Raw genomic sequence first — 21,887 nt, 5'->3', positions numbered from 1 at the left:
CCTCCTGGGGTATATAATTCTTCACTATTTTGTGACTATCCACTGAGGAATGTTCTCTATGAATAGCTAATTTAGCTGGGTGGCAGGGATTTGTGTGCAAAAAAGAATCTGTTTCGACATGTCTATTTTCTCACGTGGTGGCAACTTCTCCTGAGCCAATAGGGTAGGATTTGACCAGCCCAAACATTCTTTCCGTAGATTCTTCAGAATCTTACACCCACACAGCTGTGTCAAAATTGGACTCCAAAATGCTGCAAGAGAATGTCTTTAAACAGTAGAACTTGAAATAGAACTTCATTGTTGACAGAACCAACAAAGATGAGCTCTGGAGCAGTTCTGTTGCCATCCAGTAGTTTTGAGGAAGAAAGGCGTGGAGTAACCTGCTCTTTCATTGAGACTGCTGCTGAGCCCCTACCCTCCCCCTCTGAGTTCTATAATGTTAAAGGTACGTTATGAAGAAATTGATATAAAAATGTAGTCTTTTTTTTCTTCCAGTGTGCACTAGTTTTCTTTATTCTGGTGTGCACATTAGTAATTAGATTTGTCATTGGTACATGTTCACTTGAATGTAGCAACAACAGAAATGCAGAACAAAATATAAGAAAATGTGTGAAGTGGGAGATGTTTTAATATTCAACTATAATTTTGATTTTTCCAGTGTTATGAATTAATAATAAATAATACGATCATTAAGTATTCCTTGTGTGAGGAATTATCTTTTCAGAGATTTGTTTCTCTGAATAGGAGAGGAGCAAGAGATACTGATGAATGAATTGAGTTAGGGAAATATTGCCTTTATGACGGTATTGATAATGAGATCAGGTTCAACAGAAATTGATGTGTTGTCATATTTTCACAATCTTGGTAAAGATGCCTTAGATAAATTGCATACACAGATCTTAACTGAGTCCTGAAACAGAACTGACCAACATTTTAAAACACAAAATGTTGTATCTTCTGACTGAATTTGAACCTCTTTTCAGCAAAGTTTTCATTTTGTAATACCATTTTTGTCACCAATGAATAGAAGTTACAGGATTGTGTGTTTTGATGGTGTCATTTTTGTTGTGGCTTATTTTGAAGCAAAGGTGCTTTTTTGGATTTGAATGCTTGCTCTTCAACTACAACAGTCAGTTGGAATTCCGTTCATTTGTTCTTGTCACCATTTTGTTTCTTTGACTTATTTCACATTATTAGCAGTTGTAATAGGCATAAATGGCTCATGCCTTGTTTTAACTGTCTGTAAAAAAAAAATCCCTGGGGTTACTTTGCAGTCATTTCTTGCTACTTTAACATTTTCATGTAAAATGATGTATTTAAATATATGGTTGAATACACCATAATCTGTAAAAGACTAATGCTATTGCACCCCCACTAGTCATAAACTCTTGCATATTGAGCTGTACTACTTTTAATTCCACTCTAAGCTAATAAAGAGTGTTTCGTTTCTGCGATGAATTAATAATGTTTATCAGGTTGTGAGGGCTCAAGGGCCTCTTCTAATGCTATATGCCCTCGCCCATACACTTAGCATTTCATACTTGGACCTTAGTTTGTTCTGATATCTTTATAAAAGTTTGCTATTTTTGTTCATGCATTTTCAATCTAATGTAGGTCTTCAGTGAGTGAAGATATTTTCATAGGAAACTATAAATGTAATGTAAATTTTAATGTGCTGCTTGCTGAGGATTTGCAGGGTATCTTGTTTCTGAGCTTTTGGTTAACCATGTTAATTCAGTGCACGCACACACGACACTTGTATTGAAACAATTATTTATATTACTGTGACAAGGACAATTTAAATCATGGCACTGGGCATGAAGTCTTGCTAAATTGTTTTCCACTGATTTTATCAATTCTCAAGTGCTTAATGTTACTATACTCATTGCATTGTTGGGTACAGTGACATAGCGTTACGTGACTAGATTGATATTCAGAGATCTGGAGTCATGAGTTCAAAACTAACCAGCAACTGGAGAATTTAAACTGAGTAATTAAATAAATCTAACAACAAAACAACCGATTATTGAAATTAAAATTCATCCACTTACTCATGATCTTTAGGGAAGGAAATCTGCTGTTACCTTTTCTGGCCTATGTGTGAATCCACGATTACATCAGTGTTGTTAACATCAGTCCAGGGATATTTTGGCTTATTTACTGACACCCACATACAAACCGTGAAAGAATAAATAAAATATTATTTGCTGTACTTGCTTGTGTGTTGCTCATGAGCTACATTCTCTCTTTACAGAAGCTTTGCAACGTCCATTTGGTTCTGACATTGATTCTCAGACGTTGAATGAAGCAGTGAGGTGGAGTTCGAAGGAGAACCTCCTAGGAGCTACTGAAAGTGATCCTAATCTATTTGTTGCACTTTATGACTTTGTTGCAAGTGGTGACAACACACTAAGCATTACTAAAGGTAAGCAGCAACCTTTTTCCATTAACTCCTGCATGAATCTAACTCTGACTTGAGGCTAGCTTTTGCACTGTGAGGAAGCTGCTGTGAAATCATCACCCCACTTTAAAAGAAACATGCACAAGCATTGTCCACTCTTCACTGTTATTGGAGCATGTCATCTTCAATCCCGTGGGACTATCTGAGAAAGAGAAAATTGTCAATAAAACACATATTCCTGTAAGCACCTTTAATACAGTAAAAATGACCTTTGCAGGACAATTATCTGAAAAAAAAGTTGACTACAAGGCTGACAGCAGGCTTGGCCAAAGGGGTGGGTTTTAAAGTGTAATTTAAAGGAGAGACAGAAAATGGGAGGACTTTTCAGAGCCTTGGACCTTAGCGGTTGTCAACGACTGAGTGGTGAAAATTGGGAGATGTGCAAGAAGTCAGAATTAGACAAGCTCAGATATCCTGGAAGGTTATAGAGCTGAAAGAGATTGCAGAGACTAGAAGGCCACTCAAAGGTAATGATTTTAAAACCATATTATTTCCTATTATATAACTGAGCAAATATTATGTTAGCTTCATACAATCATTCTGCAATGTGGCGACCAGTCTGTCTAATTCTGCCATTCCAAGCATGGTTAACTCAAGTGCTGTATGAATTAATTTTCAATTAATTTTCTCAAATTAACTGTAAAATTAACGTGCAAAAGTATTTGAGAGGACTAGCATGCTACATTACTTGCTACTGATTTTTTTCCAGGAAAATCTGATATTCTGATAGTGTTGAAAGTCTAAGTATCCTGCTCTTGGTGACGTTCAGATATAAAAGTTGCTGTCTTTCAACACTTAAAGCAAGAAGGCCCAAATTTCTGCTGGAGTTGTGAGCTGCCATTGGTCTCTACGTAAATACTCATATTTATTTGGGGGAGGACAGCAGTTTTAAACTAATCCCATTGTGATATAATGGATTATAGGTCAGTGTTCTTAATTTCGTTTGAGCAATTTGGGTGGTTTGAGTAGTTAATTTCTCACTCTGCAAATACGAATGGAGCCACAAAAATGAATTACAACCTGAGCTAATTGGCAGAAACTTGTTTATACAAACCTCATCATTTAACGGTATCTTTCAGTTTGGGCAAAGCAACTGAAAATAGGTGTGAAAATGCAAGCCTGGGGCTTGCTGATTAAAATGCAGGCAATTCCCAAGAGTACATAATGCAGGTTCAGGGCTTTGCATGCATATACAAATGTAAAAGTTGCAAACTTGCTGACAGGTTTCTGCAGGTGAATCTGTCACTACACACAGCATGAGCTTGCTGGAACTCCCCAGCATTTAAGTTGGGGAATCTATTCGCAGATCCTTCGCCGATCAGTATAGGCACGGAATCTGCAAACCAGTTTGTTTGAATGGAGATTTTACAGCTGCTGGAAAGAAAGGTAAGAGTAAGTTATGTTTTTGTGTTTGCCATAATATTTCCAACGATGAGGTTTTTTGTGATATAATTTCTTTTCTTTCATTTTTTTAATTATTGTTGTATGTTTATGAATGCCAATGTTAACAACTTTGATAGATGGCAAAGCTGTGGCATGGCTTTGCTGCCTGTCAAAGGTTTTCCCCGCAGTTTTGAGGGCAGACACTCATGCCCCATTACATTATGTGGTGAGCCTCATGCTGCACATGAGGATCACCAAGAGACCAACAAGTCCAAGAGACTATCATCCAGCAAGTTTCCTTTGCAGATATAAGATGTAAGGTAAATGTGGGACCATTGCTTATCTTGGTGGCAGCAAACCACATACAGCAAAATCTGGACTACAGTCTGTTAAGTGGTGAAAGGGTCTGAATAGTTTAGGTCTTTGCTATAGATTTTGGAGATCAGAATTTTTCTGCAGAGACTGATGGGATGCAAGTCTTCATCAGCAGTTGGAAACACCTACTTACTCCAGGACTGAATGTGCCTTTTTTTTTCACCTGTATTTGTGCCTAATTCTAGAGCTCTGCCAGCTGGGATGTGATTTTGGTTAATTTTCTTTGGGGTTTTCAGTTCATTGTAACCTTTTGTTGTGGGAAAGATAACTATATTCTTGGATGTTTTACTTGGTTAGACTCCACAGATCAAGGAGCCTTCCATATCAAGTCAAATTATAGTGAGGGTGCAATCTGTTTTTATTAGTTCCTTCCAAATTGCAGCTGTCGATGTTCTAAGTTGTTGCTGGTTGAATAAGAAACTGTTAATAGTTGCAATGCATTAATGTAGGGCTGTCAGTGTTAATAGGAGGCATTTCTGGAGGTTGGATAACATCTCCCCAGTCCACATGACCTCGGATTTCATGAGCTCTGCAATTGTTACTGGTCTTACTGTATTACTCGCAACTCAGATACAAAATGAGATATTATTCTTTCTCCAACTATGATGGATGAAGGGAAATGGGTGATTTTATACCAAAAGAGTTTTTTTTTGTGTGTGGAGATTTGTGTGGATCTTCAACATTGCAGAAAGATTATACAGGCTCCTGGTGGGTAAGCTCTTGAGATGGTCAACTTTGAGATCCAAGAGGCGACATATCCAATGAGGATAGATTTACTGCAGGCAGGAAGAGAAATGATGTTGTTGAGTGCCATGTTCAGATGGATATTGGAAGAAGGAATCACCTAATTAACATATTCTCATAGAACCTCTTTGATCAACCTTCAGACAAGAGAGCAATTTTATGAAGTTCTCTCCACAAATTGACAGAAAACATTTCCTTTATTTTTGCCAAGAAGATATCAGGACCACTGAGAAGGTGTGTGATGACATGCAGAAATTATACCATTTTGATTTACAAAAGGCTAAATCAACCAGCTGCAAGCCTTGTGATACAACGATACTAAAACTAAAGGCACATAATGGGAATTAAATTTCCTTCTTTAATTGACTTCAGAAGTAAGGCACAAATTGTTGGGGACCTAGGAAGTCACTTGAGTGTTTCATCAGGCTTTTGTTACTAATTCAACAGGTGAAAAGCTACGTGTGCTGTGCTATAACCAGAATGGTGAATGGTGTGAGGTGCGCTCAAAGAATGGCCAAGGATGGGTCCCCAGCAATTATATTACGCCTGTTAATAGCCTGGAAAAGCATTCCTGGTACCACGGTCCTGTCTCGCGTAGTGCTGCTGAGTACCTGCTCAGCAGCCTTATCAATGGAAGCTTCCTTGTCCGAGAAAGCGAAAGTAGTCCAGGACAACTATCAATATCCCTCCGCTATGAGGGTCGAGTTTACCACTACAGAATTAACACTACACATGATGCCAAGGTCAGTAGTTAATCTGTCGGCATGTTCTTTTTCTTTCTTTGCTTGCTTTCAGCTGCATCTTTGTCTGCCTTTCTCCCTATTACCAGAACTTGACATGCTTCTGAACTTAAATAGGGACTGCTGATAACTCCTAGGAAAAATCGCAACAATCCTAATACTGTTACCATATGTACTACTTTTGAGTCACTTAACAGGAATCTAGAGTGAAAATGATGAACGTTGTTCGAAAAGCAAGCACTTAATTCCATCATGATAGCAGATGAGTCCATGACCTTCAGGTTTCTGGGGTTAAGTGTGGGATTTTGAAGTCCAAGTTATTAATTAATTTGCTCTGAAAGGATATAATTCCCATCCTTGACACTAGACGAAGGCATGTTGTCTGCAGCATTGCCATTGGAGGCCAAGAGTGACTGGCTGACCAGCTGTGTTCTTATAGAACAATACTTGTTTGTCCTTTGCCTTCTGATAGCCTAGCTGATGTGTAAACTTGCATATTTGACAATATTTGAAGAATCATTATATCATTGAGGCATTTTTGAGATATCAAAATTAAAGTAGTGGATTATAAAAAAAATCTGAAGGAATGTATCTAAAATAGATGCAATGAAATGCATAGCTTTTATTTGTAGCAGCAGTAGAACTTCAATATTGCTGTAAGAATAAAAATTCATTCAATTTTCAGTCTTTGGGTGCTGAAAAGCTGTCATGCCTCAGTGACTTCTTAAATCATCTACATCCTCAGGCGAAAGGTATGCAGTATTGATGCAGTTTCATTCAAATGTTACAAAATACATGCATTACCCAAGTTACGTGTATACAGTTTCAAAAAGTCAAGGAGCCAGTTCTGTTGGTAATAAGTACAGCATTTAGTTAGCATATTCCTTCCCTTAGGTGGCTCCTGACATCAGCTCCAGTGACTGTGGAGATCATCTAATTTATACAACAGGAAATTTATTCAAACTGATTAGCAAAGGAAGAAACAGAATCCATTATTTATGCACACTTATGTACCATTGCTTCAAATTCACAAAAGCCACTATTTTCCTAGTGTCCCCATTTGGGGGTGGCATGGTAGAATGAAACAAAGTAGTTTAATACAGACCATCAAAGTCAAAATTGCCCTGTTGTTTGGAAGGTGGAGGAAAACGGTTTATCTAACTGCCTCTGTCAGCAATCTGTACTACTTAGTGCACAGGTTAGAGTTCTTTCTTTGCTGGAGATGTGACTGATCCTTCAAATTGCTGAGATCATGCTGGTTGTTTGCAGCAACCAGGAAATGTAAAATAGCAGATTGCTGCTTTGGTGATTCAAAGGGACTTGGAAATCTACATGGCTAAGAACCAATTGCAGTGTTGATTTGTTTTTTTCAGCTGGGCCAATAAGTTGAGGGAAGTGGTTATGGTAAGCTGGCAGCATTTATGAAATTGGCATCATAGACTGGGATCCATCCCAATTATTTTAGTCACGAGTAGCTGTCGTAGTAAGGGAATGATAATGAGTCATCTGCTTAATTGTTTTAGGAAAGCTTCAAGACTTTACTAACAAAAGGTATCATTGTGATGTGTACACTTGTCCCACCCAGAAACTGTTGCTAAATGAGCAGCCATGACTGAAATCCGTATGTGTAAAGCTATTGACATCAATTGGAGGTTCTATGGGAATTGCTAAAATCCATTCTCATTTTTTTTAAAAGCCCTAATGCATTATATTCCTATTGCTGGCCAAAATGCTTCAACATCTTAACATTTTAAATAATATTTAAAAGTTGTGTGAACAAGTTGAATTTCAGCCCTATTTTAGAATTCAAGCACATGTAATCAAGGATATTTTGAGCTTTACCAGGGGAATGATAAATTATTAGTCCTGCCATTTTTCAAAAGAGAAACTCTATTTGCTTGCTGAACCGGATAACAAAGGCTGTTGAGCTGTGTTTTAGGAACAAGGGAGTTACCGCATGTCCTATCAGTATCACTGCCTCAACCGACCCAAACAAAAATAGATTAGTTGCCGGTTCATTCATTGTGCTCTTTGTGATCCTGCTGTACGTGAATTGGTAGCTTTAGTTACCTTTGTTTAAAGACATGAGGAATAACTCAAAGACACTGAGATGCTTTGGGATATAAGGACATGGATAAATTTAACTCTCTCTATTTGAAATAAAATTCCTGTTTATTCTTGCCATGTGTTACATACCCCAACTCCTTATTTTTGCTGGCAGGATAGAGTGAACAGATTTATAATTTTTCATGTGTTCATTCGCAATCTTCCTTTTATGGCTTAGTTCAAAGATGGGCAGCCAGACAAGAGAATTCAGAACAAGGGCCAAGATCTTCCAACTTTTCTTGAAATAACACTATTAATACCAAAGAAAATGGAATTTCCCATTTAAATTAGTTCACTTTGCCAGTTTTCTCCTCTGTCTGGCCTGCATTGTTCAAAGACTCACTGAGCTGCATAGACCAGGGACAGAAATAAGATGAAGTCAGTCATTATGATTTTGCAGAACGGGCCATCTTTCAAATTGTAATAGAATTAAATAATGGAAAATAAGACCAACTCTAATCTTTCTGTATTATTTCATCCGTATACACAATGCATGTCTTCAAACAGTGCTCTGAGGTTTTGGAAAACTCAATGTATTTCAAAGGCACTGGAGCTTGTTCAACTACTTACCTCCATGCAGAGAAAAGCCACCCCATAGGTGATTGTTTTTTTTTCCTCAGGTGTACGTAACAGCAGAGAGTCGTTTTAATACATTGGCAGAGCTTGTTCATCACCATTCCACCGTGGCCGACGGGCTGGTCACAACCCTGCACTACCCTGCTCCAAAATGCAACAAGCCCACTGTTTACGGAGTTTCTCCCATACATGACAAGTGGGAGATGGAACGCACTGACATCACAATGAAACACAAACTAGGCGGAGGGCAGTACGGGGAGGTGTACGTTGGAGTCTGGAAGAAGTACAGTCTTACCGTAGCAGTTAAAACACTGAAGGTAAATATTAGAGCTCTACTATTAAATGAGCAAATGCTGTAACATTTTACTTGGTCTGTGACATTAAAATGCAGAGGTTTGTGATATTAAGCTGCATCTCAAAAATCATATGCAACTCTGTAATTTCATAAGAATTATTTATACCTGTATGTTACAGATTAAAAGTTGTTAATGGCTTGAGGAAGTGTGGCCATAGGTAGAACAATTTGTTCTGGCTAAAAATCATGTGTTTTAAATTCATGCTTTAAAGTAAGTTTGTTCTTTATTGTAGCCATAGTGTGCTTAGTATGTTTTCTGAAAGGAGAAAGAATGAGTCTGATCTTTCATGACAGGTTACAGGCAATTAATATTGGCAGTAGACTGGAAAATATTTCCAGACATGTCTCTGGAAGGGTGATAGATTGGAAGGTGAAAAATCAGATTTGGAGGATGATGGGTAGTGCAAGGTGGAGGTAGTGGGAAAATTAGGTCAGGGGCAAGGGGGTGGGATGTAACTTAACGAACTTTCTGTGCTGATCGTAGTTTAGCAGGATTAACATTGAAATTAGAAAAAAAAAACATATGTTGCTAATCTCTGCTCTGATTTGATTTTTGGATACATGAGCTGATTAGTTTTATAGTGCAATTGCTATTGAACTTTTTCTTCCTCTAACCCACCTGCTTTTGCTGGCTCTGGTATCTGAACTCTAAACTGTATGGTCGGATTATTAGAAATCCTGTTATTTATCAAACTCAGAACAAGCTTTTTGCAAAATTCTACTTTGCTTATTTCTGTTTATTTCCTTTCTGTTAAGTGATCTTATTAATTGTAGCAAAGCTTTTGCTTGAGGACTACAGTGGTTATTGCTCATCAGTTCTTGTCCCATATTTATAATGAAGTTTGCAGTATTAAAATAAAGGTTCTGGTTTGCAATTTCATAAAAAAACTGCTTACGATACAAGGGTTTTGACTAAAGAACTTCCTGCTTTTTACAATATCAGTGTTATTTTCATGGGTCTTGTTCCCAGCAGAGCTCCAGTGTTCTCAAGAAATGCTCTTCAACTGAAGTTTTGCTCATGAAATATAATCTATGGTTTGTGGGCTTTAAATTTTCCAATTAACAAACTAGCTATTGATGCACAACACCATCTTCCATTTGTTAAAAATTTTTCCTACTTTAAAAATGTGTTGATAAAATTGCAAATCCACTCTGCAAAGGCAAGGACAAGTCCAGAGGACACATTTTCAAGAGCAAAGCATCAGCCAAATTGACTTCCACGTGACTTAAGCAACTGATGAACCTGCTGCTTGCCCACTGTCACGCTGGGCTCTCTTGGGGTTGAGTATGACTTGCTTCGGTTTTATGGCTTCGGAGGTGACTGATGTGGCCAGTGCATGAACTACAGTCATCGATGTAGTGGATGGTTAGGGAGTTTGGGAGGTGGTGCTGTCCTTCCACCATTCATGTTTGAGGTTCCATGCCATCCTGAATTGGCAAAGCTAAGATTAGGCCCATCACTATCATGAGAGGGATTAAGCAAGGTGAACACTTTCCCCCATATTATTTAATATTTTTATGGACATCCTATTAGACAGGGATGGGTGCAGTTTCTATTGGCCAACAAACAATACTTGTTGCACAGTCATGGTTCAGGCATTTTCAAGAGTAGGTGGTGTGTTGCAATTTTTCAGCACATCCTTGAATCTTTTCCATTATCTGCCATCACCTGGTTGCTATTGCCTCAGCATTAACTGACAGAAAGAGTTGCATTGAGGGTGTGAGTTACAGATTACAAGCACAAAAGAATTCTTGCAGAGACAGGTTATCCAGCCCATCCTCTCACATGGAGGAGTGCACAATGCACAGGTGAACTTGTGCACACTTTTGGCTAAAATTCCAACAGTCACTATGACTTCCTTGTATATTACGTTTTTAATATAACAACATCATCTTTACAGGAATATCATCAAATAAAAGAAACAGTACTCGGCCACAGAAGACATCAGGGTAGATGAAAGGGGTGGGGGGGCATTCAAGGAGGAATAAAGAGAGGTAAAGAGCCAGAGAGATTTTGGGAGGGATTTCTGGAAGTTTGGGCATTGGCTGCCAAAAGCATGGTTATTAGTGATGGTATGAGTAAATTCAGATGCTCAAGAGGCCAAAATCACGAGGGGTATCTCAAGGATTTTAAGGCTGAAGGAGATTTCATCATAGAAAACTTGAAGGATTTGAAAACAAAATGGAGAATTTTTTGTTTAAAAAGGCCAGCACAGGTCAGAACTGGACAAGCAAGAATGAATCAGAGCAAGTACAGCATTGTTTTGATTGACAAGTTTATGGAAAGTAGAATGAGGGAGGCTGGCCATGAATGTAACAGAATGGTCAAGTCCAGAGGTAATGTAAACATGGGTAAGCGTTTCAGCAGTGAACAAGCCAAACAAGGTTGATTTCTAGGATGTTAGTGAGGAGGAAATATAAAATTATGGAGAAGGTATGGATCTGATAACCAACATTTTGCAGACACAAGAAATTCTGCAGATGCTGGAATCTGGAGCAATACACAAAGTGCTAGAGGAACTCAGCAAGTCAGGCAGCATCCATGGAGGGAAATAAACAGTCAACGTTTCGGGCTGAGACCCTTCATCAGGACTGGAAAGGAGGAGGGCAGAAGGCAGAATAAGGAGGTGGGAGGGGGAGGAGCACAACAGGCAGGTGATAGGTGAGTCAGGGTGAGAGGGGGAAGGCAGGTGGGTGAGGGGAGGGGAAAGATGTAATAAACTGAGAGGTGATAGGTGGAAAGAGCTGAAGAAGAAGGAATCCAGTCGGAGAACGCAGTGAACTAAGGAATAAAGGATGGAGGAGAGGAGATGGGCAGGTCATCAAGGTGGGGGAAGGGAGCCACAGGAATAAAGGAAGACAAAGGAGTTGGGGGGTGGGGGAGAAAGAGAAGGGGTGAGGTTACCGGAAGTTAGAGAAATCGCAACAGAGTTTAGTTACTTGGAAGAGCGATGGAATTGGTGGTTCGGGAATGGAGATTATGACTGGAATAAAAGATGATGGCATTGATTGTCTTAATATTGGAGCAAATTTCTCTTCATCTCGGAGCACTTCATATTTGTTATTGGCAGTAAGAATGGATGAGAAGGGAGAGGATTTTAAGAAGATTATTTTCAGGAAAGAAAAGAAGATCAGGTCCTCTTTGCATTCTCGGGTGATTTTGGAAAACCAAGCAGTCTTCGCAGATGAAAGCAGAGGCCAATAATGCTTTGTCCAGCCAAATCTGAATGGGCAAAACCAGTCATATGCCATATACGTATGTTCAGCTAGTGATCTTGCAAAGTTTGATAAACAGCACACGCTGACTGCCTCACATTCTTACAGTTGCTATCTAATATCAAAGTCAGAGTCAAGTTTGTCATCACAAGTGCAATGAAAAACTTTCTTACAGCAGCATCGCAGGCACACAGCATCATATAAGCAGCATTCACAAGAAAATCATAAGTCAAACATAAATTAAAAAATTTTTCCAAGAACACAATTAGAACAAAAAAAAAGTCCATTTTAGGGCAAAGTGGTCATAGTGTTGCTAAACTGCAGTGATTAGGGTTGTCCCAGTTGGTTCAAGAACCCAAATGGTTGAAGGGAAGTAGCTGTTCGTGAACTTGGTGGTGTTGTACTTCAGGCTTCTGTACCTCCTACCCAATAATAGCTGTGAGAAGATAGCACAGCCCGGATGGTGGGGATCTTTGATGTTAAATGTTGCCACCTCGAGGCAGCACCTCCTGTAGATCCTACCAATGGTGGGGAGTGATGTGCCCGTGATGTATTGGGCTGAGTCCACTACTCTGTGCAGTTGCTTGCGTTCCTGTACATTTGAATTGCCGTACCAGACCATGATGCAACCAGTCAGGATACTTTCAACTGTATATCTGTAGAAGTTTGTTAGAGTGTTCGGTGACAAGCCGAACCTCCTTAACCTCCCAAGAAAGTAAAGACACTAGTATGCCTTCCTTGTAATTGCATTTATATGCTGGCCCAGGACAGGTCATCTGATATGTGAACACTCGGGAAGTTAAAGCTACTGACTCTCTCCACCGTCAATCCCCCAATGTAGACTTGAGCATGTTCACCCTCCTTCCCCTTCCTGAAGTCAACAATCAGTTCTTTAATTTTATTGACGTTGAGCGAGAGGTTGTTGTTGTGGCATCACTCAACCAGTTGTTCCATCTCACTCCTGTGCACTGACTCATCACCACCTGTGATTTGTCCAGCAACAGTGGTGTTGTCAGTGAATTCGTATATGGCATTAGAGCTGTGCTTAGCCACGCTCATGTGTGTATAGCAAGTAGGGGAGGAGTTAAAGCATGCAGCCTTGAGGTGCACCTGTATTGATGGTCACCGAGGGGAAGTTGTTACCAATCCTCACTGATTGAGATCTGCAGATGAGGAAGTCGAGCAGACCAAGAGAGCAGAAAAAGATTGTGAACTGATGCAACAAAAAAAATCTACAGCAGAAGATAATCATAAAATTTGTGATATTTTAATGTGTGTGTGTCTTTGTTTGTGTATTTACAGTTTATGTTAGGTGTCTTATGTTAACTACTTTTTACTTTTTTTGAAAGGAGGACACAATGGAGGTGGAGGAATTTCTGAAAGAAGCTGCTGTAATGAAAGAAATTAAACACCCAAACTTGGTCCAACTTCTGGGTTAGTGTTTTTGAAATCTCTTCTCATCCCTGCATTGACAAAAGTGCACTTCACTATTTGGCTTGTTTTTGAACACTTAAGTTCTTCCCTGCCAATCCTTTGCCAAAGGAATAAAGAAATTAACCGGCAAATTGTGAACCGTTCCAGTGATTATAATCAAGAGTTTTTGTAAGCTGCATATTCTGCTCATGCTGCATATTAAATGTTAAATCTTGCAAACATTTCAGGCTATGGTTTGATTTCCACAATTAACGTAGAACACTACAGCACAGTACAGGCCCTTTGGCCCACAATGTTGTGCTGACACTTAAGTCTGCTCTAAGATCTATCTAACCCCTCCCTCCCACAATTAGCAATGTGAATGTTAATTGACCTGTTGAGAAAGTGCAGAATATGAATGCTGTATTTTCTTCACAAGAATATGGTGCTAGCTATGACTCAGTGGTACCATTGAGTCTGAAGGTTATGGATTTAAGTCCCATTGTAGAGGTGTCTGAAACTAGAGAGCTTAGATTTAGGATAAGGAGTAAAGTATTTAGAGGGGATCTGAGAAAGAATTTTTTCATCCAGATGGTGGTGGGAATCTGGAACATGTGGCTGAAGTGAGTGGTGGAGGCAGGTTTTCTCACAATGTTTCAGAAGCATCTAGATAAGCACTAGATGATTGGCACAGTCATGGTGGGCTGAACGGCCTGTTTCTGTGTTGTGTGAATATGACCAGAACCTTGAGTCTTGCTGGTGTTTTGGCGTGGAACTGAGGGCAAATTGCTTCATCAGAAATGCTAGGTTCTGAAACCTGGGATGTAAAACTGGAACCTTGTATAGAGGTTAAAAAGCCCATGATACTACTCAAAGATAAAGGGAACTCATCCCCATTGATCTTTGCTGATCTTTATCCCTCTGTATGTTCAATGCAAATTAGATGGTCATTGCTGTTTATGACCTATGTTATGTGCAAATAGGTTGTAGGATTTCCTACAGTAGCTACAAATCAACGTCCTTTGTTTTCGTAATTACATAGGGACAACCTGACATTACGTAAATAGGTCCTTTCAAAATAGTTAATTGCCTAAACTCAGGTTGAAATGTATACAAAGTGATATCAAACAAAAATAAGGGTTTTTTTTGTGTTGTTCCCCACTGGGCTGTGTGAGCACATGGATGGATTATCAACGGAAATAATGTGTGATTCTGTGTCTTTAGGTGTTTGTACTTTGGAACCCCCGTTTTACATCGTTACTGAGTACATGCCTCACGGGAATTTACTGGACTATCTACGTGAATGCAACCGGGAGGAGGTGAATGCTGTGGTGCTCTTGTACATGGCTACACAGATTTCCTCTGCCATGGAGTACCTGGAGAAAAAGAACTTCATTCACAGGTCAGGCACTCAAAATAATACAAAATACACTTCCAGAATTATGGTTCGATAATTGGCCAGAGTCTCTCTCTTTTATTTTGGCATGATGAACAACTCTTGAAAAGTGCATAAAATATTTGAAAATTCCTCAACAAATTCAATAAGGAACTTATTTTAACATTTGCATGTTATTGGCCATGTTGTTGATGAAATCTATTATACAAACATTTTGCCAAATTGATTGTCTCTTCATTTCAGAGACCTCGCTGCTCGTAACTGCCTCGTTGGTGAAAATCACGTGGTGAAAGTTGCGGACTTTGGTCTAAGTAGGTTAATGACTGGTGATACATACACTGCTCACGCTGGAGCTAAATTCCCAATTAAATGGACTGCACCAGAAAGCCTTGCCTACAACACGTTTTCCATAAAATCGGATGTGTGGGGTACGTTATTGCATTGTGGTTTAATGAACATTGGGTTTGAGATGAAATTGCTTCATTATTCAGAAGTGTTGGGCTGAGCTGAACTTCATGCTTCACCTTTGAACCTGAGATTAAAATTGAAGCAAGTTACTATTTTGGAACATTGAAGATAAAAAGCATTTATTCTTAAAATTCCTGCATTCTATTCAATAAGCTCAACCAAATTCCACCCCTGTTGGCAAAACTTATTGTCACAGTTTAATTTTCTGATCATGTTATGTGATTCTTACAGAAACAGAATAAAATTCTTTAAATGTGTTGTTTTAACAATGTCCTCCTACTTCCAGGCAACTTTTTCCATTGTCTGGTGGGTGCAATTACTTTACAAGTTTTAACATTTGATTTACATCTTTAAGAATTAATGATTTAAAACAAAAAAAAACAAAATTTGTGATTTTAAAGTGTTAATTGAATTCCATCAGCAGTTTGGTTGAATTATTATGCTAGTTTTTTATGCAAGATACATTTGTGTAGCGCCAGGTCGGTAGTTAGATCTTAGTTGGAAGTGCTAGCAGTTAGAACATAGAACAGTACAGCACTGGGCAGGTGATTCAGCCCATGATGTTGTGCTAATTTTGATGCCAATTTATACTAAATGTCCTCCAGTGTATCGTCCATATCCCTCCATTCCCTTCATAGTCATGTATCTATCTAAAAGCCTCTTAAACTCCACCAAACTGCTTCCACTACTACCCCTGGTAACCTATTGCAGGCACCTACCACTCTCTGCATTTAAAAAAAACTTGCTCCTCACTTCGCCTTTCAACTCCACCACCCCCCCCCCCCCCCCCCAACCTTAAAAGCATGTCCTTTGGTGTTTGGCATTTCTACTCTGGGGCAAAGATTCTGATTGTATACCTATCTATACGTCATAATTTAAAACATCTGTCAGGTATCCCCTCAGTCTCCTAAACTCCAGGGAGAACAACCCAAGTTTGTCCAACTTTTCCTTACAGCTCATACCCTCTAATCCAGGTAGCATCCTGGTAAACCTCTTCTGCACCCTGTCCACATCCTTCCTATCATGGGGCAATCAGAACTGCACAGAACACTCCAAGTGCGGTCTGACTAAAGTTTTATATAGCCGCAGCATGACTTCCTTACCCTTATACTTAACATCCCTACCATTGAAGGTAAGCATGCCATATGCTTTCTTTACCACCTTATCCACTTACAGAGTCACTTTCAGTGAACTATGGACCTGGACCCCAAAATCCCTCTGTATCTCAATGCTATTAAGGTGTCCTACCATTGACTGTATACCTTATCCTTTCATTTGACCTCCTAAAGGCAACACCTCACACTTGCCTGGATTAGACTCCATCTGCCACTTCTCTGCCCATATCTGCAACTGATCTACATCCTGCTGTATCCTTTGATAGTCCTTTACACTGTTCACAACTCCACCAGTCTTGGTGTCATCTGCAAACTTGTGAATCCGCCCATCTACACTTTCATCCAAATCATTGAGAGAGAGAGAGAGAGAGAGAGAGAGAGATATATCACAAAATGTCCCAGCTCTGATCCTTGCGAAACACCACTGGTCATGGACCTGCAGCCAGAGTAACAGACTTCCACCCCAACTGTCTTCTGTGGCCAAGCCCGTTCTGAATCCACACTTGCAATTCACCCTGGATCCCATGAATATTTATCTTCTGACCATATCAAATGCCTTACTAAAGTCCATGTAGATAATGTCCACTGCCTTGCCCTCATCAAGCTCCTTTGTCACCTCCTCAGAAGACTCAAATCAAGTTTGTAAGACATGACCTGTCCTGCACAAAGCTATGCTGACTGTCCCTAAGCAGGTCATGCCTTTCCAAATGTGCACAAATCCTATTCCTCAGTATCCTCTCCAACAGCTTCTCTACCACTGACATGAAGCTCACTGGCCTATAATTACCTGGATTATCCCCATTTCCCTTCTTGAACAAAGGCACAACATTTGTTACTCTCCAGTCCTCTGGGACCTCGCCTGTTGCTAGTGAGGACACAAAGATCCTTGTCAAAGCCCCAGCAATCTCCTCACTTGCTTCTTTCAATATTCTGGGATATATGCCATCAGGTCCTGGGGATTTATTCATCTCAATGCTTTGCAGAAGACCCAGCACCACCACCTCCATCTCAAAATGTCCCAGCACCTTAGCATGCCCCACTCTGCTTTCACTATCCTCCAAATCCTCCTCCCTCAGTAAATACCGGCACAAAGTACTCATTTAGTACCTCAGCCACTTGCTCGGACTCCAAGAACAAATTCCCACCTTTATCCTTGATCGGACCTACCCTCTCCTTAGTTATCCTCTTTCTTAAAGTAAGTATAAAATGCCTTGGAATTCTCCTTGATCCTGCTGTCTTTGCTTCCTTGCTGCCTTTATATTCGACAAGGGCCCAGTCTGATTTTTACTTCCCTAAACCTTGTGTATGCTTCCTTTTACTTCCTGACTAAATTTAGGACCTCTCGAGTCATGCAAGGTTCCCTTACCTTACCATCCTTGTCTTTGCTCATGACCAGAACATGCCAATTGCAAACTCTGATCAACTGGTCTCTCAGAAACTCCCACATATCAGACGTGGACTTGTCCAACTGCAGCTACTCCCAATCAATGCCCCTTAGCTCCTGTCTCATCCTGTCATAATATGCACCCCCCGCCCCCCCAATTTAGTACCTTCCTGCAAGATCCAATGTTATCCTTACTCATAAGTATTTTAAAACATAATGAGTTGTGGTCTCTATTCCCAAAATGTTCACCCACAATCAGGTCTGTCACCTGGCCTGGCTCATTTCACAAAACTAAGTCCAGTATATTTCTCTCCTCTAGTTGGACTCTCCACAAACTGTTTCAAGATCCCCTCTTGGATGCACTGAAGAAATCCCACCCCATCTAAGCCTCTTGTAGAAAGGAAGTTCCAGTCAATACTGGGGAAGTTAAAGTCCCACACCATAATAACCCTGTATTTTCTGCACCTCTCCATAATCTGTCCACATATCTGTTCCTCCACCTTGGCGGCTATTGGGGACCAATAGTATAATCCCATCAGCGTACTTGAACCTTCCTTATTTCTAAGCTCCACCCAAATTGCCTCTGGATGAGCCCTCCAGTGTGTCCTGAGTACTGCTGTGACATTCTCCCTGATCAGTAGTGCAGCTCTTCCACCTCTTTTACCCCCTCTATATCATGTCTAAAACAACAAAATCCAGGAACATTGAGCTGCCAGTCTTGTCCCTCACACAACCAGGTCTCTAATGACAACAACATAGTAATTTCATGTACTCATCCAGACTCTATAAGTTCATCCTCCTTATCCATAATACTCCTAGCATTGAAATAAACACATTTCAGCCCATCAGTACCACCATGTTTATTAGCCTGTCCCTTGCTGTCCTTCCTTTCAGTCTTTCTTGTCATATCATCTTCCTTGCCCTCAACCCTACCACCTGTTGTCCTGCTGCTGTGGTTCCTATCCCCCGACCACTCTAGTTTAAATCCTCCCAAGTAGCACTGGCAAACTTCGCAGTGAGAGTATTGGTTCTCCTCCATTTCAGAGGCAAACAGTCTTGTTTTGTACAGATCCCACCTGCCCTGGAAGAGAGCCCAATGGTCCATAAATCTGAAGCCCTCCCTCCTGCACCAGCTCCTTAGCCACATGAACTGCACTATATATCTGTTTCTCACCTCACTTGCATGTGGCACAGGTAGTAATCCTGAGATTACAACCCTGGAAATCCTGCTTTTCAACTTTCTACCTAGCTCCCTAAAAACCCCTTTGCAGGACTTCATCCCTGCTCCTGCCTATGTCATTGGTACCAATATGGGCTAAACCTCTGGCTGCTCACCCTCCCCTCTCAGAAGGTCCTGTACCCACAAGATATCCTTGACTCTGGCACCAGGGAGGCAACACACCATTCTGGAGTCTCAATTGCACCAATAGAAACACTTATCTGCACCCCTTACTGTCGAGTCCCCTATCACTGTTGCTCTACCGGACTTCACCCTTCCCTTCTTTGCCTCAAGTTGGGAACAGTGCCACTAACCTAGCTACTGCTGCTGGCCTCCAAAAGGTCATCCCCCTTCAACAGTATCCAAACCTGTTACTGAGGGGAATGGCCACAGGGGAACCCTGCACTGACTGCCTACTCCCCTTACTGCTTCTGGTGGTCACCCGTCTGTCTGTAGCCTGCACCTTGGGTGAGCCTGCACCTCACTAAAACTCTCTTCTATGATATCCTCAGCCTCCCGGATGATCCTGAGTACATCCAACTGCACCTCCAGTTCCTTGACCTGATCTGTCAGGAGCTGCAGCTGGGTGCACTTCCCACAGATGTAGTCATCAGGGAGACCATGAGGTTCCCTGACTTCCCACATCTTGCAAGAGGAGCATTCCACTGCTCTGACTGCCATTTTGTCTGCATTAAGTCAAAGGTCATGAATTAACAGGAAAATAAAAATCTTACCTGCTACTCACCAAAGCCTCTAGCTCCCCACTCTTACACTGGCCCACTTTCACAATGGCCGCTCTGCTTTACCCTACTTTTCTCTTATTGGCTGAGTTGCCACACACTTAGCCAATCAGAAACAACTTTTTAAAAAGCTGCTGGCTCCTCTGCTGCTCTGGCTGCTGCAACTGGAAAAACGAGCTCTCAACTGAGAGTTCTGCTGGGTCTACAAGGATTTCTCAGCTTTAGGGCTACCAAGTATGGGATTCTTGGTGTAAGGTCACTTTCATTTTTTGAATCGTTTGCTTAAGTTTTTTAATTGTTTTATATTTTTTTAAGACTCTTTCATGAATCTTTAATACTTTTTGAATGTTTCTTACTGTCAAACTCATGCAGACTTATTCCAAGGCCTTGGCTGGTTTGACTGTTGGCTAAGCCTTAGAGGGTGATACAGCTAACTGTTTTGTTTTGGCCTACCCAAATGATAGCATTATGCTGCTGAAGTCTTGCCACAGTACGAAGTCTTGCCACAGTACAAGGCCTTGCCAGTTTTGAATCATGTTGATCTTGAGCAACAAGTCAACACCAGTAAATTTGGAAAAAGTCGAAGAGTCGTAGATTTACACAGAACGGAAGCAGGTACTTCAGCCCAACTCATCCATGCCGACCAAAGTATCTTCTGGAGCTTGTCCCATTTGTCTGAATTTGGCCCATATCCCTCTAAATCTTTCCTTGGACAGGTCCATGTGCCTGTCCAATTGTCTTTTAAACATTGTGATTTTACCCACCTCTGCCACTTGCTCTGGCAGCTTATTCCAAATACCAACCACCATCTGTGTGGAAAAACTTACCCCTCTGGTCTCCTTTAAATCTTTCCCCTCTCACCTGACAAAGGTTAGTTTGTATTTGATGCCTGGGTCAGCAGCCAGGTGGCAATATGTTTAGCTAATTGTTTTTGTGAAACATTGAATACCTCATGAGATTGCATTGACAGTGGATGCAGGTAGTTGTTACAAGTATTGACTTAGAGGAATTATTAATTTGTCTACCTTTACATTTCTTCTCAGCATTTGGAGTGCTATTATGGGAAATTGCTACATATGGGATGTCTCCATACCCAGGAATCGATCTGTCACAGGTATATGATTTACTCGAGAAAGGATACAGAATGGAACAACCTGAGGGCTGTCCCCCCAAAGTCTATGAATTGATGAGATCATGTAAGTAATAAGCTTTGATAAATAGGGCAGATGTTTCAATTATTTGTGTATGCTGTTAAAAATGCAAATATATTTTGAATAAGCAGGCATCACATTTTACTTGTATATCACCATGTTTGTTAGTGAATCCATGGGAAAGGAAATGTAACTGTCCCTTTACAAGGTGATGAACCTTTATATTTGATGAAATCAAGTAGCCAAGTTATTATCAGCATGTAAATTGTATTAAGATATTGGGACATAAGTGTTCTCACCTATACCTCTGATATTCACAAATTTTAAGTGAGTAGCCCATATGATGTAATGAATGGAAAGCCAAGGCCTCTTTTTAAATGACAACCCATCTCATGATGCAGATGCGGTTCTATTTTTGATTAGACTTTCTGTAATTCTGTGGAGTGATTTTCTCAAAGGCAATCAAATAGAGGGTAAAAAATATGCTTCACATATATTTGGCAAACCCACCACCCTAGCTTGAAACCATTTGCCATGATTTTACATGAAAAAGACAGTAACATTTTATGTTTGACCTTCCAATTGGGTGGCACAGGTTTTTACAAAAATACGGGTGCTGCTCAAAAAGCAAGAACTAACTTATTTTATGGACTTAAGGCATATACCATGTTTAATGTGTCCGCTTTAATTTCTAAGGTTGGCAGTGGAATCCCATGGAGCGGCCATTGTTTGCCGAGATCCATCAAGCATTTGAGACCATGTTCCATGACTCCAGCATTTCAGAAGGTATAGTATTGTATTTTGCTAACGTTTTCAGCAGAACACTAATACAAAATTTCCTCGTAGTTTGTTCTAGGGACAACAATCTTATTGCCATTAATATCATAAACTGAAGACAAACTATTCTTAATTGTAAACAGAACAACAAAGAGTTGTCTTTGAAAATAGCAACCCTGTCACTTTGTTCTCAGTGGCTCCACATGTAGACATATGCTGATGCATTTGTGTCATCAGTTTATGTGGCAAAATTGCTTTTAAATAAATC

General features: G+C 40.2%; 1 protein-coding gene across 3 annotated transcripts in view; it reads left to right on the top strand.

Annotated features, from left to right (window-relative positions):
• Window positions 1-21,887, top strand: part of abl2 (c-abl oncogene 2, non-receptor tyrosine kinase) — a 99,778-nt gene that overhangs the window by 69,429 nt on the left and 8,462 nt on the right. For 2 of the 3 annotated variants that reach the window (XM_052012632.1, XM_052012630.1), the window contains exons 2-9: window positions 2,255-2,425; window positions 5,411-5,706; window positions 8,430-8,702; window positions 13,306-13,390; window positions 14,594-14,771; window positions 15,009-15,193; window positions 20,735-20,887; window positions 21,539-21,628. In XM_052012632.1, the coding sequence (XP_051868592.1) occupies window positions 2,255-2,425; window positions 5,411-5,706; window positions 8,430-8,702; window positions 13,306-13,390; window positions 14,594-14,771; window positions 15,009-15,193; window positions 20,735-20,887; window positions 21,539-21,628 (1,431 nt within the window). Of the gene's footprint in view, window positions 1-235; window positions 446-2,254; window positions 2,426-5,410; window positions 5,707-8,429; window positions 8,703-13,305; window positions 13,391-14,593; window positions 14,772-15,008; window positions 15,194-20,734; window positions 20,888-21,538; window positions 21,629-21,887 lie in introns of those variants that run through there. The other variant, XM_052012631.1, reaches the window with a different exon arrangement.

Source organism: Pristis pectinata, chromosome 3 (genome assembly GCF_009764475.1).
Source record: "Pristis pectinata isolate sPriPec2 chromosome 3, sPriPec2.1.pri, whole genome shotgun sequence".
In the NCBI taxonomy this organism is placed as follows: Eukaryota; Metazoa; Chordata; class Chondrichthyes; order Rhinopristiformes; family Pristidae; genus Pristis; species Pristis pectinata.
This window is presented reverse-complemented; position numbering and strand designations above follow the sequence as displayed.